A 15,421-nucleotide genomic window follows, 5' to 3' on the forward strand; every position below is an offset into this window, starting at 1 on the left:
AAATCCTAACACTCTCCTCCTTAGTTGAGCTTTCCTAAGAAACTAATGCAATAAAAATATTAAATTCTTGTAGGACGCCGCAGCCATAGACAAACGTCTGTGGACACTGGCAGAATTAGAGGGACTGTGGCATGGTCTGTTATGGAAGGAGAACAAAGCCTGGTAAAGAAAAAGGACAGTGCAGGAGAGGGTTAATTTAGAATTTGACAAACAACAGAGGAAAAAAACAGTATGAAGTAAACACAGGTTGGTTCTACAAATGAAGAAAAGCTACTTTGGGTATTTCAAAAAACAGAACCGACTGGGTCAAAAGCCAGTTACATGTGTGTTATGAATAATGCCTCTAACACGGGTTTTACTATCAGATACTTCCTACAGTATTCACTCCCAGTTGGCAGAGGTGAGGAAATTTGACCTCTACTTTGAGAGGATAACAGACAGACCAGGAAACAGACATTTCTTTCCCACAACAATCAGAAGACTTTGCATATATTTGACTACAGAAATTAAATAATAGCATGTAAAAGGATACCAAGTTACCAGCTATAAAAAGAGCAAAAGAAAATTAAAAGGTAGTTTTCACCATTACCATGCAAGTACTGACAGGAGGGGAAAAAAAAACCAACCACAGAAAAAAAAACCCCAAAACTTACTTACCCTTAAATAAAAGCACCTCTTACCCCAAAACAATTTATTGCATTATTGTTCTTGATTTAGGAAAAAGAGGCTCAGCTGGCAGAGCTTTCTAAGAATAAAACTAATGGTGAGCAACAGGAGATGTAAATAATATAAACAACTTCCCCACCAAAAGGGGAGATAGAAGAAAAAAGAAAATCAAATCTGGAGTATTAATTCAACCACATTCTGTCCATTCAACACAGTCTTATTACTGCTGTAGCTTGATGAGTTCCACACAGACAAACGGTGAAATCCACTCCAGGTGTTAAAAAGTAGAAAAACCATTTTGATCTTGTAAAACAAAAAAGGGAAATCAAGTGTCTGTTATCAAACCACCTTTAAATTAAGGTGAAGTCTATAACTTCATAAGCCCTCAATAATTAGCTAACTCTGGCAAGATACTCACTGAATTTCCCTAGCTTAGTTTTATGGTATCCAACATTTTCTGTATTTTCTTTATTACGGTGAGCAGACCCAAAGCCTGTGAATTGCCTTTAAGATGACGTATTAATATCAGTAATTGGAATCATGGAAAATAAAACTTCACCTTAAAGGCTTTTTAAAAACAATACTCAAATAAATGGTTTTTTAATAATTCCTCATACATTCTGCGTAGTGCTGATCAAACGGTATTACCAGCTCTGGAGAAACCATAGCTATTGACAGCTCAAATTGTATTTATCAGTAATTCAGCTCTGCTACCCACAAGCCCATTCTTTCCCGCTACGACAACCTGATTTCCAAAAGACATCATATTAAACACGATGAGGCCTCAGGCTACCAGCATTTCATCCAACTTACTTCATTAGGAGTCAGCCTCTAAATCCCCCCTTATCTCACATTGTATTTCCAACCACAGGCACATGGAATTATTAGACAGCTTCCTGACCTACTCTTTACCAACCTTTTTCCCTAAAATTTTTCTTTTGCCAGATCACTTAGAACTGTCTCCCTAGCAAGAGTTGGCATTCCCAGAGAGCAAGAACTGGGAGAGTGAGCTGAGGAGTCAGGAGATTACCAGTTGATGAGAAAGTCACAGCACAAGAGAGCAGTACTGTCTTACCCTTACCTGGCTATCATGTTAAGTTGCTTCTTTTTACTTCAGAAAGTTTGACAATACTATTGGAGCACACAGCGCCAACCTCAAACTGGTATCATGGAAATGTAATATTCCCAATGAAAAACAAATTACTGAAATGGTAATAACTGCATCATCACACAGACAACCGGTATTATAAAGTCTGGATTTTAGTTATTCCCAGCTCTGCTACTCTGAGTCACTTGGTCTCTAACCATTTTGGATGAATAGAAGTGAAATCTGCCTTCTCTAAAATAAGTCTTGAAAGGCTAATGACCAAACACTGTGAAAGACATTGCAGCAGAAACGAAGCAAGAAGAACACTTATCCAATCGTGGTCTGGCTCTTCCTTCCTGCTCGTTTCCAGGAAATTTTGAAACATCAAAGTAGAAGAGCATGGGGCAGGACGCTGCAGAAGTCTCACTATAAAGTCAAATCCATGATCCACGTATATTGAAACAAAAATGCTAACTTGAAAGACTCTTAAATACTTGCATTTAATTAAAAAGTGACCACCTGTTTTGCTTATGATTAAAAAGCTGTCAGACTGAGTCCTAACAGCTTTTAAGCTGTCTTCTTGGAGACCAAATATCACAAAGCGTGATATGGCTGAAGCCTGTACGCTATTCTGCTACTTAAATCAATTTCCGAGCATTCAAGAGACAGACTACATGGTCAAATCGATATAAAACCCTAAATACCTTCTTAAATAAAAAGGCTGGATCATTCCGAATCGAAAGCTGACTCATCACATGACCACGGGCATGTTATTTGACCTCCCCGTGCATTCAGTAATGCATCTGCAACGGTGTAACGGCAACACCTCAGCGAGTGAGCCGCATCTCATTTTCAGTCCTGAATGAGTAATCGACGTGTGCCCGACATGCAGAAAGTCAGTCTCATCCGTGGAGAAACTGCTATACTGTACAGGGTCCATTCACGCTGATCAGGGAACACTGAAGAGGGAACACTAACAAGTGGGAATGGGCAACCACAAAATTAAATTCTAACCCTTAGCAATAACAGAGTAAGTGACAAGGTATCAGTCACTCCAGTCTAGCTCAGGGATGTACTCTGTCAGGAGAAAGCAACTGCAGAGGCTAATATTTACACTATATGCATATTTTCATTTACAGTCTCTTTCATCCAGTTTTCTTTTCGCCCAGAATTGCGCACTTGTAGACGTTGCATTCTAGACCTCAAGTCGCAGACTCAGAACTGCATTATGCATTAAAAACCTGGAACAAAGATGCGACAGAAAGACCACACAAATCACCACAAAAATCACACTAAGTTTCCTGCAATAATATTTGCTGCCACAGATTCTGCTGTCGTAACAGTTCAGCTGCTCCTGAGTTACAGGGCTAAAGTTAAAGGCACGAGTGTCGTTTCTCTGCTGAACTTCGATTCACGTACTTGAAAAACCGAGACAAAAGTGGTTTCCTTGCCACGTAAGCCTCAGGTTCTCTCGGAGCTGTAACTGTGCAGTGACATGCACTGCCCCACGCAACTTTATCCCAGAACTCTTTCCCAGCACTACGCCTGTCCCCCTCTCCCAATGCAGCTTCATTTTTGGTTCCCCATTGCTACCGATAATGTTCAAGCCAGCAAAGATTTTCAAGTTTTGGTACTTCTTTTTCAGAACGCTTGTTCTGAGGTGCGAGTTATACGCTTGCAAATATGGTATTTAAATCTTTCCCTCTGATCTAGTACATGTGTTATTAAATCTGCTGCTCTGTTTCTGTCAATGTTTACAGTTTCCTAAGTCATTTAGTCAACTGCAGATAAAAACACAGAAGCTGAGATTGACCATAGACCCAATTTTGTCAAAAAATACCATCAACACACTAACTTTGAAATGTTATAGAAAATTAAATACAGGTTGCTTGAAGCTATTTACTCATTTGAAAAGTTTCCAAAGCTTTCACATATCTAGTGGTGACATTTCGGTCAGAGGGTAACCAGACAGTCGGGAGTGCTCGGTCTGCAGCCGCTTTCACAGTGTGGTACGTAGAGACTCCCATCTCATTAACAGATGTTTAAGTGAGATGTTGATATACAGGTGGGTCACAGATGGCACATACATCCCTGGCGGAGCAGGGAGTTGATGTGAGAATATACAAGAGATAGCAAAGAAAGTGAACAAAATCAAGGCAAGGCAAAGCAGCCTGCATTTTAAAGGTAAATACACAGCAAGGAGATGAGGGGTCAGGACAACCAAGGCAATTATTTCTCATTGCTCTGATCGAGTTACACCAACTTATCTCCCTAGCGCTTAGTGTTCAAAGCCCCTCATGATTCTCTATATTTACTCTTTGTTCATCCAATCTTATCTTACCTCATTAATCCCCACCTCCTCCATGCTGTCAGCCGCCAGCGTGATCTGCCCATTTGTCAACCGCACACAAACATCCTTCCTACCTCTCTTTTATCAGTTCGAGCAGCGCTTGGCTTGTGCGTGTTGTGACCGCTCCGTATCGACCATGCTCAACTGCCTTGTGGTTGGCTTCAGGTTCCTTCCCTCTTCCCCTCCCTCCGCAGTACCCAGTTTAATGTATCCACTCATTTCCCAACTTGTTTGTGCACTTTAATTTCTACTAAGCAGGCAGCCTTCGTGTACTTATTGAGCGCAAGCATAGATGGCCAGGCTGTACTGCAATACACATCATACGCTTGAATGTGTAAGACCACAGTCCTTTCCTCTTCCTGATTTCTCAGGAATTTCTCATCGCACCTCTTCATGATGCCAACTAGCAATTAGGCTGAAGAGCAAACAGAAATAGTCGACACATTATAATTAAAAATTCAAGTGTTTAAAAATGAGTCAGAACTGTTATCCTCATACTTGAGCACAAATACCAGCTGCCCAAACTCACGTACTACCTTCCATCACTCCCGCCATCCCTCCTCCTAATCCCCTAGACAAAACACCAGTGTTACTGGTATACCAGAACCACAGAAAGCAGTATTTTATTAGCTGTTAGTAGCCACGTAACCACCCCCTTCTTTTGCCAGCACCAGACTCCTCTAGATCACTAGATGTGAGAAATACTCAGAAAATGATGCTTAAAAACGATCGCTGTTGGACAGCCGAGTTCTCCACACTTCATCTCACTGCTTTTGTATCGCACGTGCGTATGGGGCGGAATGTTTGGGTTTAGCAAACACATGACAAGCAACTTACTGTCCTCCTCAATGCTTGTTACAAATCTATTTACTCCGCAAAGGCAATGTTTCCCACCTCCAAGGCAACAGGGAAAGCTGCACTGTTGTGACTGCCTGACTCTCAGCTCTTGTATCACAGAAACAGCAACTACAGGTGTTAACTGGGGCAGGAGAACCACAAGATGAAGACCTCAAAGAGCACCGTACCCAGTTTCCACCTCAAGGTCAAACATTAAGTTTTTTAATAGACTTAAGCAACATAAGATACTTTAAGAGCAACATTTTAAATTTAACATTTGTTTGCTGTTCTAAGGGGAAAGCTATTACTGTTTGTACTTAAAATTTTAGCTTGAAAACTGGAAATAGGCTAGTATTTGCCTATAAGTGAAACTATTATTTGGTCTTGTGCGTGACAAGTACCAGAGAAGACTTAAATAAAATCTATTTTGGGGGGGGAGGGAGACAAAGGCGAATTAAGAGAAATTTTACATTTTTAAAGAGATGCTCAAAGATTCAAAGATTTACTACTCATTCATTTTTAAAAGCTAGAATTACTTGCCAGTGGAAACAACCAAAACCAAACAGGATTTACACTTATGTCATAACATCTCTACACACAAGTTTTTTCAGCCTTTGAAATGCTGTTAGGTACTTTGTGCTGGCTTAAAGTATGTAACTAGTTACAACCAATGCCTTGTTTAACTAAGTTATGGCAGTTATGGATTCATAAAGGTACCTACAAACTTTAATACAAGTAGCCTAGTTCCACTACTAACAAACTAAGACATAAATACAATTAGATGCTACTTAACGAAGATGGAAGCCCTCCCTATCAGCTACACAATGTAAAACTAAAAAAAACCTGGCAAGTCTTCCAAAAAGTGGCCTTTTAAGTAGTTGTCCAATAACCTCAATGCAAAGAAAGTTACCATACTGGAATTGGGGAAATACTTAAAATATTACAAGTCTGCTCAGACTGCCTTTTTCCTTTTTAAAAAGAACAAGTAGCACAGTTAAATTTTATATTCTCCTCGGATGGCTGTGTCGCTGAAAGCCACATCTGCAACCCATTAGACGTTAGGAGCTCAAGGGGAACTCGGGCTAGATAAGCATCGAACAACTTGAACTTTTTTTCCACATAAAATATATATTCCCACATCACCCAAGGTAAACAAAAAAAATAGAAAAGCATAAAACTGGAGCAGTTACACGCCTTGTTTTTCAAAGGGTTTTGCTCCAAACAGCTCCCACAACACACTACGCAAGTCCCAGGAAACACGAAGTGGCCAGAAGTTGCTTGCAGGAGCTGTGGCAAGGTTTTTATCCGCTGGCTCCGGGCAGGGTTAGGACAAAAAAGCGGCGGCCGGGCTGGACTCCCGCCTTCCAGGCAGGGTGTCGGGCCGTGATGGAGGTCACCCCTCACCGGGGCGGTCAGCACCGAAAGCCGCCCACCGGGCACCCACGTTTTCCTGAAACCCCTCGGCCGCGGCGGAGGATGCCCGCCTCCCCGGCCCTGGTGGGGACCAGCCCCCCCCCACCCGCTCCGGGCACCGCTCCGGGGCCCCGCCGGGCCGCCCGCTCCCGCCACCGCCGGCCCCGGGGGAAGGGGGCGAGGCGAGGCCGGTACCCGCGGCGCCCCGCCGCCTCCCGCCCCGCGCGCAGCGGGGCTAACGGCAACGGTTCCGCCGCCCGCCCGGCGCCGCTGCGGCGAGGCGGCCCGGCCCGGCCCCATCGGAGCGCGCAGCGGGCGAGCCCCGGCCGCGCCGGCCCCACTCACCTGGACGACGCAGGGCCCCTCCTGGCCTCCGCCCCGGGGGGCAGCAGCTGGGGCATGGGCGGCCGGGAGCAGCCGGGTCTCAGCCGCGCCGCCGCCGCCCCCCCGCCCCCGACGCCAGAGAAAATGTCACCGGAGGCCGCGGGGCTCCGCTGCGCGGCGTCACTTCCTCCCTCCGCCGCCGCCGGAGCAGCCGAGCGCCGCGCAAGAGCGGCCGCCTCCCGCCGCGCCCGCCAGCGCCACCCCGCGGCGCAGAGCGGCGCCGAGGCCGGCAGGCTCCGCCCCCTCCCGCTCCTCTGCCCCCGCCCCCGCGGCGCCCTGAGGGGAGCGGCGGGCGGGCGGGCGGGCTGTCACGCACGACCCGACACCCGCGGGCGTCCCCCCCCGTGACACGCACGCACCCACCCCCGCGGGAGAGCCCCCCCCAGGCCCCCGAGGAGCCCCAGCGAGGCCCCGGCGGGGCGGGACGCACCCGGCCCGGGCCAGGCTGCGGCAGGCCGTGGCCATGGCCTGCGGGACGGAGGTGCGAGCGGGAGAGACGGCGTGAGGGGCACAGCGGCAGGCAGCCGCCGGCAGAGCCGGTTCACGCCGGCTGGAGCCGTGGGTCGCCCACCGCGGAGGAAAGCTGAGGCGGTAAACCAGCCAGGAGGGAGACCTGGCTGCGGGCTAACGGCACACCGCTCGCTTTGGTTTCCCAGCAGCGAAGCAGAAGTGCGCAGACCCAGCGCGGCGGTTGGAGCCAAGTCGCAGGAGGAAAAGAGCAGAGGAAGAAGCAGAAGGAAACGAGGAAACGAGAAGAAAGAAACGTCTTCCCCCGGCGCAGGGGCCGGGTGACGAGGAGGGACGAGCTCGGGAGAGACGCAGGCGAAGGCGGCAGGAGCCCAGCACCGCAAACGCCTCTCACCAGTCTCTCCGCCAAGGCTCGTTCTCCCGTCAGCGCTGGTCCTGGTGATCCTGCCCCTGCGCTCCCTGAGATCAGGGACCTGGGGGCTGGGTGGGGGAAGCCAGGTGTGCAATTAGGGCAACGTTATAATGCATACATTAAACATCGTTCTGATGTTTCTTAATCAGAGTATTTAGCTTTGCAGCCCCGGGGTATATATGCTGCACAACTGCACAATACATTGTAGGTCGTGCTCTGCAATTTGAAAACGTGTGGCAGCAATCGTTTTGGTGTAGTCTCTAAATCCTGATCAGGGCCTACAAATGCCTGGGAAATTCAAGCGTTAAACATGCATCGTACGGCAGAGGCACCCTTGGAGGATCCCGCTCCTCCACAGCCACTGCTTGTGGCGCAGAATCACTTATAGGGTTGATAGTATAGAAACGTGTGTAGGTACCTACCCCCACCACCCCCCCAAATAACATACATGGACTTGGGAAACAAAGACAGACATCACATACTACCTCAGGAGAATTTATCATGTCGGGGAGAAGTAAGAACAAGAGAGAGATTCAGGTACAAGTAGAGCTACGTATTCAGAAATTCATGATTCTCCTTTAAAACAGCACTTTGCAAGATACTTCTCACCAAACATGTAAAAAACTTCCTTCGCAAGAGCACCAGCCCCGTCGGTGCATCCAATATTGGATAAGAGGGAACAGGCGGGGTGCTAATGAAATCCGTACTTAAGAAAAGATAAAACCTGCCCTGCGCGGGGCTGCTGGGGGCTCTAATCCAGAGTCTGCTCCCATTTCCTACGTGGCTCTAGCCATGCCTTGCCACCAACTAACATCAACCTCCGCAACCCGGCCAGCTTCTTCTGGGAAAATAATCCAGAATCTGTATTTAAAGGGAAGGACGTGCTTTGGAGGCATGACTCCTGAAAGACGCCCGGAGAACGGCATGCTGTTGCACAGGCGTTAGGACACGGCGGCGAGGAACAGGCAATGCAGTTTTGGATGGTGTACAGAAAAGCATAATGACGCAGGCGAGGGCGGCGAGCATCTGCCTCGCATTTGCAAGAAGAGCGATAAATGGAAAGGAGCTCGAAGAGGCACGACTGAAGGAATCGACAGCCCGGAGGCATTACGAAAGAAAAAAAGAAATCCTATCATAGGTACAACGGAATTAGTAAACTAAGCAGGGAGACATTAGTGATCTGTAAATACTTGAATGAAGTAAGTGGCATGAAAGGAGAAGACTGGTGATACGTTAATGATTTTAATGGGGTGAAATTAAGGAAGGGCATGTTTAAGCTGAGGATTGGGGTGGAAAGCTTTTGAATGGAGAACCGTAGGCTGGAAAATTGTCTCCCTAAGGGAAGTGGTGAAAGCTTTATTGCCTGAGATTTTAAATGCCAGATTAGGAGAAATAGCAGGGGATTCATTCTGAATTTTCAGGGAGATGGGCTGAAAGATTAGGAAGGGAGGAGGAAAGGCAAGAGGTGGTGCTGGCTCCAGGAATTTAGGGAGTACAGCCCAGCGCCTCTTCTACGCTCCTTTGGCTCTGTTTTATCACTCTTTGACCGCCTCTGCCAAGAGTGAGATGATTTCAGCGTTAGTTACCTCCACGAGGAAGCGATAAAGACTCCTCCGCCACGAAGAAACGCAGTTGAGAAACAGGCGTCTCGGTGGGACATCTCTAGAAAGAATCACGAGAGAAGGGAGCGGCGGAGGCTCCTTCAGCTGCGGAGGGGCCCGGCGGCGCAGCCCCGCGCCCGAGCTTCCAGGGGACCGTTGCCACCACCGCAGCCACCTCTCCTCTGCGGCACTTGTGCTTCCCCAAAGACAATGGGAGGAAATTAGCTCAGCGCTGGAGCAGACGGCAGGAGCGATCCTGCGCCACGCTCCTGTGTCAAAGTAAAAGCTGGTTGTGAGAGCACTTTGGCTCGTAAGGGTTTCCAGGCCGGCTTCCGTCACCCGGCTCTTTGCAGGGGGAGCGGAGCTCCTCCGTCCGTCCCCGCTCCCATCTCGCAACCAGCCCCACGCCAAAAGTTCCCCTCCAGCTCCAGGCTGGGAGAATGACTTTTCAAGAGCTGATCCCCACGCAGCTGACATCGGCATCCATAGGCACGTTACTAAGCATCCTCTGCAGAAGGAATATATAGAAACTTCACCTTCCAAGTAACATTTAAACAACGCCCATTTTCCAAGCTGGGCTGCAGGCTGCCAAGCATCTGAAATCACAAATGCGCCGCTGAAACGCAGCCAAGCCGTCCCCTCGCTGTGCTCCTGCTCCTTCACAAAGTCACCCCGGCTCCTCCGCAGCCACCAGTGGCGGCCGAACAGGGACCACGGGAAAGGTGCTCAGGACACCGAGGGGTTCACCCACCCCTGAGCTACAGCCCACGTCTCCTGGGGGAAGGAAGAGAGAGAAAATCTTCTGTTGCTGCTGGGTTTTACCAGCCAATAGTGCAGCACAGCTGCTTAATTAGCATTAAAGGCATCTTCTGCAAAGGGCTAGAGGAAGCATTTAGTAGATTAGGTTGTAGTTTTGGAGTTGTTGGTTGTTTTTTTTTTTTACCAGAGATTACATGGTTCAGGAAGGATGGTGTAATGCTGAATGACTTCAAGGCAGATGGAGGCAGCGCTGTATCCTCCCTACCCAGCGAAGAGAGAAGGAACCACAAGTTTTACTTTAAACACACGCTTATTGGTAAAGCCTCTGCTTACTCGCTTGTGGGGTTTTCTTTGCAGAACAAATGTTTCTGAATTGGAGAAGCAGAAATCCTTCCAGCCTGGTACTGAAATTTTTTAATGAAGTGAGCGTATAAGAAAATGAAAAATGTTTCTAAAGCCTCTTGAAGTTACTAACAGCAACTGCGTACTCGGAAACAAACTGAAGGTTTTCTTGCAGCATGCAAGGCCGCACGGGCCAGCATTACTATTGTTTCACTGCTGACCCTGTAATTTAAAAATTCAAAGAATAGCTCAGAAATACAATATCTTTCCCAGGCCTGTAAGACCTATTCAGTACTAGATGTAATTAAAATCTTAAGTACACTTGAAATTTGACACATAGCATTTTTTGCTTGCAAGTACCCAAACCAGAATTGAATATCAAAAGAGTATTTGGAGCTCCAGAGTTTTACTGGAGACGGTACAAAATGCAACAAACTTACTTTTAAAATAAATCTTGAAACTATTTTAATATTTTTTTAAATTATATCTAATCACAAAGTCCCATATTAATATTCTATATCTACAAAAGGATTGATATGAATGAAAAAAATTTTGAATAGTTTCAGTCAGATTGAAAAGCAACCATAATGAAACGTTGCAACAAATAGAATATTTCTATAGCACTAGATGAAATATAAAGCCAAAAGAGATTCCATCACATCTTTTGATTCAATGCATTTTGAGTAAATAGATACATATTTCAGCTCAGTAGTCTTAAATTTGCCTCGTGTATTTTGCATTTGTCTAGCATTTATTATTCTGGTTCTAGTACCTAAATGTTTCCTTTAAACTAAATCCCTATTCGCTAGCTAATTTGGGGGTGAATACTAATTTTTTTCCTAAAGCAGTTATTATTTTGCACATTGGCCTGATAAGACCAGTATGTCACTTTGTGGTAAAACATATATAAGTTTACACTTGAGGTTGACCACTGGTTTTCACGTCTAGCGCATAATTTCAATTCCTTTTTTTTTTTTCCCCAGATGGAATTTGGATCCTTACATTTTCCAGGAAGAGGAATTGAGCGCACGGTGATAAAGCGTGCGCATCTTTTGTACTTTGTCCGTAAAACCAAGGGATCTGCAGCTCAGCCTGGCTCCAGCTGCAGCCCCCGTGACGTGCCACCCTGTGGGCAGCTGCCCCCGAGCCCCACGCGAAGCTCCCAGCCAGCACAGCTGCTCTCAGCTTGCAGGTGTTAACAGACAGGTGCCTCCAAAAATCAGGCTGGGGGTTCAGAGCAGAGCAACTGATGTAATCTGAAGTGAGGCTGAAGCAGGGAGGCCTCTCCAGGCATTCGTGTCATTCTCAGTTGGGTGATTATTTCATAATACACAACAGCCGAGGGGTCCAGCTGGCAGCCTCCCTCCAGGCTGCCGCAGAGCTCCTCACCACCCGCTGTGACCTCCGTGGAAACACTCAACAGCTGCCAGGGCAGAGGGTGAAGCCCAAAATCAAACATTTTCTCAGCCAAGCACTCAGGCTGGCGCACTCCTGTCTCAGCAAGACCCCTGCGAGGCGTTCCTGTGCCGGCATCCCATCCCCGCGCTGGAAAAGCTGGACCGCCCCAAAATACCAGCAGCGAGGAAGGACATCTCCCTGCAAGGCACTCTGCCCCTGCAAACGCGTAACTGAAGAGCTGAGAAACCTCACTGACGGTCTGCTGGCTGCGTAAATCTCGTTTCTTTGACTTTCCTTGTTCCCATCAAAAGCCAAATTGTCGGACCTGACAACTGGCTGCTGATTTACGTTGCGTGTGCTGCAGATGGTTCAGCTGTGGCGCACAGCTGCTGAGTATTTTTTTTTCTCCTTGTGTTTCCAATGCTGGGAAGCGACACGTGGCTGTCTTCGGACAGCCCTTGAGTCAGCCTGGCCCTGCCGCTGTCTATATTCGGGCTCTTTGCCAATGAATGGGACACGGCACATGCTGTGAAGCAGCAGCAGCCGGGGAGCGGTGCAGCTGCCCTGCAGGCGCAGGGGGAGAACACCCCCCAGCTTTCACAACTGGTGCAGTGTTACGCGATGAAGTGGTGCTAAGGGACTGCCACAGTTCAGGGAAATCCTCCCAAGCCTTGAGTCGTGGTTACGCCTGTGCGATAAAAAGCCTTCATCTAACATTAGCTGAGTCAGTCTTGAGGCTCTCATTGAAAAGCAGGGCTGGTAGCATCCTCAAGCCCTCATCTAATCCATCTTTCTATCCCAAAGCATAATCAACGCTCCCTCGCATTGTAAACACTTAAGCAAAGCATTTCTGATCTGCTCTTAAAAGCCTCCAATGATTAAGATTCCTTAATTGTCAGGCCATGACCTCCAGTGCCTTACAATGGCTTTCTTGTTAAATCACCCTCTGATGTCTACCCAGCTACGTTCTGATCCCTTTCAAGGCTATGACTTCTTCCCCCTTCCACAACAGGAAAGATCAGTTATGCTCTTGCTCTTTCCAGATTCTTGCCTTCTTTCTAGCCCATAAGGAATTGAAGATAAATAGCCATGAAACTAAGGCAACTAACCCTTTCCTAACATCTCGATTTAAAAACCTGAAACTAAACAGCAGCTCCCTCCGGCGTATGGAAGACAAGGCCGAAGATTCCCGCGAGCAGTGGCTCTCTCAACGTCCTTCAATTCTTCCCCATCACAGTGAAAGAAATGAGGTCAAGGTGGTCACAAGGCGAGAGGCTGTGGCATTTTACCGACACCAGTGTCATTCTGAGCTTCTGGCTTCTTAGAAATCAGAGCTACACCCTAAGCATAATCAGATACAGATCTCATGATCCTGTTGCTTCACGGGAGGGCATGAAGCAAGAGAAAGAATCTCTCTTCCTGCAGATCAGTGAAATCAATTTCTGCAGTGAAGTAACCAGCTCCTGGGGACAGGCACAGCATGCTAAATCATTACAGTGATCTTTTGCAACTCCAATTGCAAACAGATGTAGCTACAAATTGCCACCGAGAGCACCACTGTTATTTGCCTGGACATTGCCCAGTACAAACGGGCCCCAGTCCATGCTTGATGTCCTTAGGTGCTGCCACTATTTCTAGATTTTGATTTTGACCCGTTCACAAGAGATTTTCAGATTTTTGGCTTTAGTACAAAACAACTTTTAAAAGCGGGGATGTTTAAGGCTGGTGTGGTGGTGGCATGGAAATAAGAGGAGGGCTCCAGGGATCCTTTTGGAAGATGACATTTGAGGTGTAATTGGAAAGGACAATCTAGGTTCAAAATTATCAGATCCCACAGCGGTTCTGCAAAAATATTCATGTATTTTCAGACCTCGAAAGGTTGTACTATAAAGCCCTGTTTTGTTTTTAAAGCTACCACTTCACTATCCATAAAGCTATTTATCTACTTTCATTTGCTTAGCTCTATTATAATGTAAGGAGAAACCACAAGTAGTCAACAGTGGACTAGTATCTCTCAAAGCCTTGAACAGGGGCAAGCCTTACAGGTAGTGCCACGGGTTTCCACTTTCTCAGATGACAATGAAACGACAGAACCTTAGGAGGCTGATGCTGCTCTCACCTGTGTGAGCAGTACAATTTGCTGATCTGTGAAGCCAACACTGTGACCCACGTGAAACAAGTCAGAACTCAATCCATGAAGGGAGACGGCCAACACACACACAAAAAAAATCCCCTTTGTGGGCTGTCTCAGGTGCTGCAGAGCTTTAGAAGGCAATGGGAACTGCTATTCTGAGCCCTAGATCACAATTTCCATATCGTTCACTTCGATTAACATATCAAATCCCTGCTGAAGGCATTAAGGAGAAATTTAATTGTTCACTTCTGTTTAAAGAAAATGCTCAAACTAAGAAGCACTCCAGGCACGAGTCTAGAATTCATCTTCACAAACTTGGTCAACATCAGACATGCTATGAGCGGAAAAAAAATTGTGTCCCTAATCCTGAAATGACGAAAGAAAACAAAACAGGGAGCAAAAGCCAATGATCTAGTATATGTCATCACCATACTTGTACCACCAAAGAGAGGACCCCAGGAAAAAACACAATCCAGAGCCTGGACAGGGAAAAAGAAGAAAACCAGACTGCTGATCAGTTCAATTCTAAGCGGTAATGGTCAACCAAATCCCGACAGGCACATCTCCTGGTGAAGGTGCCATCTGGAGGCCAGTTACAGGTGTGTATCACATATGGAAAAAGAACTGATGAAGAAAACAGTAAGTTTAGGGGTTATTTTATGAAAAATAGGTGATGCTTACAAATGCAAGGCTGCATGAACCCCTAAAAATGAGCATGCTTGCTGGAAGGTCACAAGTGTGCCATCCAACAGCAAGAAGAGTAAGGCAGAAAGCTGCAGAAGTACAGTAAGAATTCCAAAATGTTTTACTAGTGCAAATAAATAGACAGTAGAAGGGAAATCTTCTTCCACTCAGGCCACTTCAGGTGAACTGGAGTTTGCTGGGCTCTGGCATCTCAAGAGTCAGCATATCAATCTGCTTTGAGAACTCTGCCTCCAAGGCATTCTAGCGGGAGAGAAAACCAAGAGGCATCAGTGGCCATGAAAGTTTTCTTACGTTCTTGTTAGACAAACATATCTAAATGATCAAACCTTGGGATATTATTAGCACTGATTAACCCAAGCATTGAACTGAAAGGTCTCACTACTGCAAACGGCAGTAGTTTCTGTAGACAGCTACAGAGAAATCTCCAAATGACGGGCTAACAAGCTCAGTTGCCTTTATACTGTGCCCCAATGTGATATTAGACACCTTCAAGCTGAACAGGTACACTCCAGAGGTGAGTATTCTGACCTGATAAAAACCTCAGGTGAGCTTGTATTTCTGAATCAAAAACAAGTGGCTTACCAACCTGAGCAGTCCCATCTGAAAATGCAGAAAATACTTTCAAATAGCTGTGATTTTTGATCACAGCTTTAAGGCTTATCACTGAATACCTTGTGCTTTATCTACGAGCAAGCAGACAGTAGCCCAAAGAAATAAAGACAGGTTTTATGCTCAAATGTGGCCCAGCTCTCTCAGGACAGCTACGTATGAACTTCCCAAACAGCTTTATATGAATGTTTCCCAACAACCATACCTGCAGATCACACAAGCATGGATGAAATGGGCATTATGTTTTATAGGGGAA

The 15,421-nt window shown here is 46.6% G+C and overlaps 1 protein-coding gene across 14 annotated transcripts in view; it reads right to left on the reverse strand.

The window, feature by feature from the left end:
- LOC142074722 (protein ARK2N) overlaps positions 1-15,421 on the reverse strand; it is a 67,259-nt gene that overhangs the window by 42,159 nt on the left and 9,679 nt on the right. For 2 of the 14 annotated variants that reach the window (XM_075135560.1, XM_075135561.1), the window contains exon 1: positions 6,699-6,890. The exons of 9 other annotated variants lie outside the window; for them this stretch is intronic. Coding sequence is in view for 3 of the 5 variants with exons in the window: in XM_075135563.1 (XP_074991664.1) it covers positions 14,713-14,796 (84 nt within the window). In the remaining 2 variants the exon portion in view is untranslated. Of the gene's footprint in view, positions 1-4,094; positions 4,285-6,698; positions 6,891-10,137; positions 14,797-15,421 lie in introns of those variants that run through there. 3 more of the 14 variants (XM_075135563.1, XM_075135562.1, XM_075135559.1) reach the window with 2 other exon arrangements.

Source organism: Calonectris borealis, chromosome W (assembly GCF_964195595.1).
Source record: "Calonectris borealis chromosome W, bCalBor7.hap1.2, whole genome shotgun sequence".
Classification (NCBI taxonomy): domain Eukaryota; kingdom Metazoa; phylum Chordata; class Aves; order Procellariiformes; family Procellariidae; genus Calonectris; species Calonectris borealis.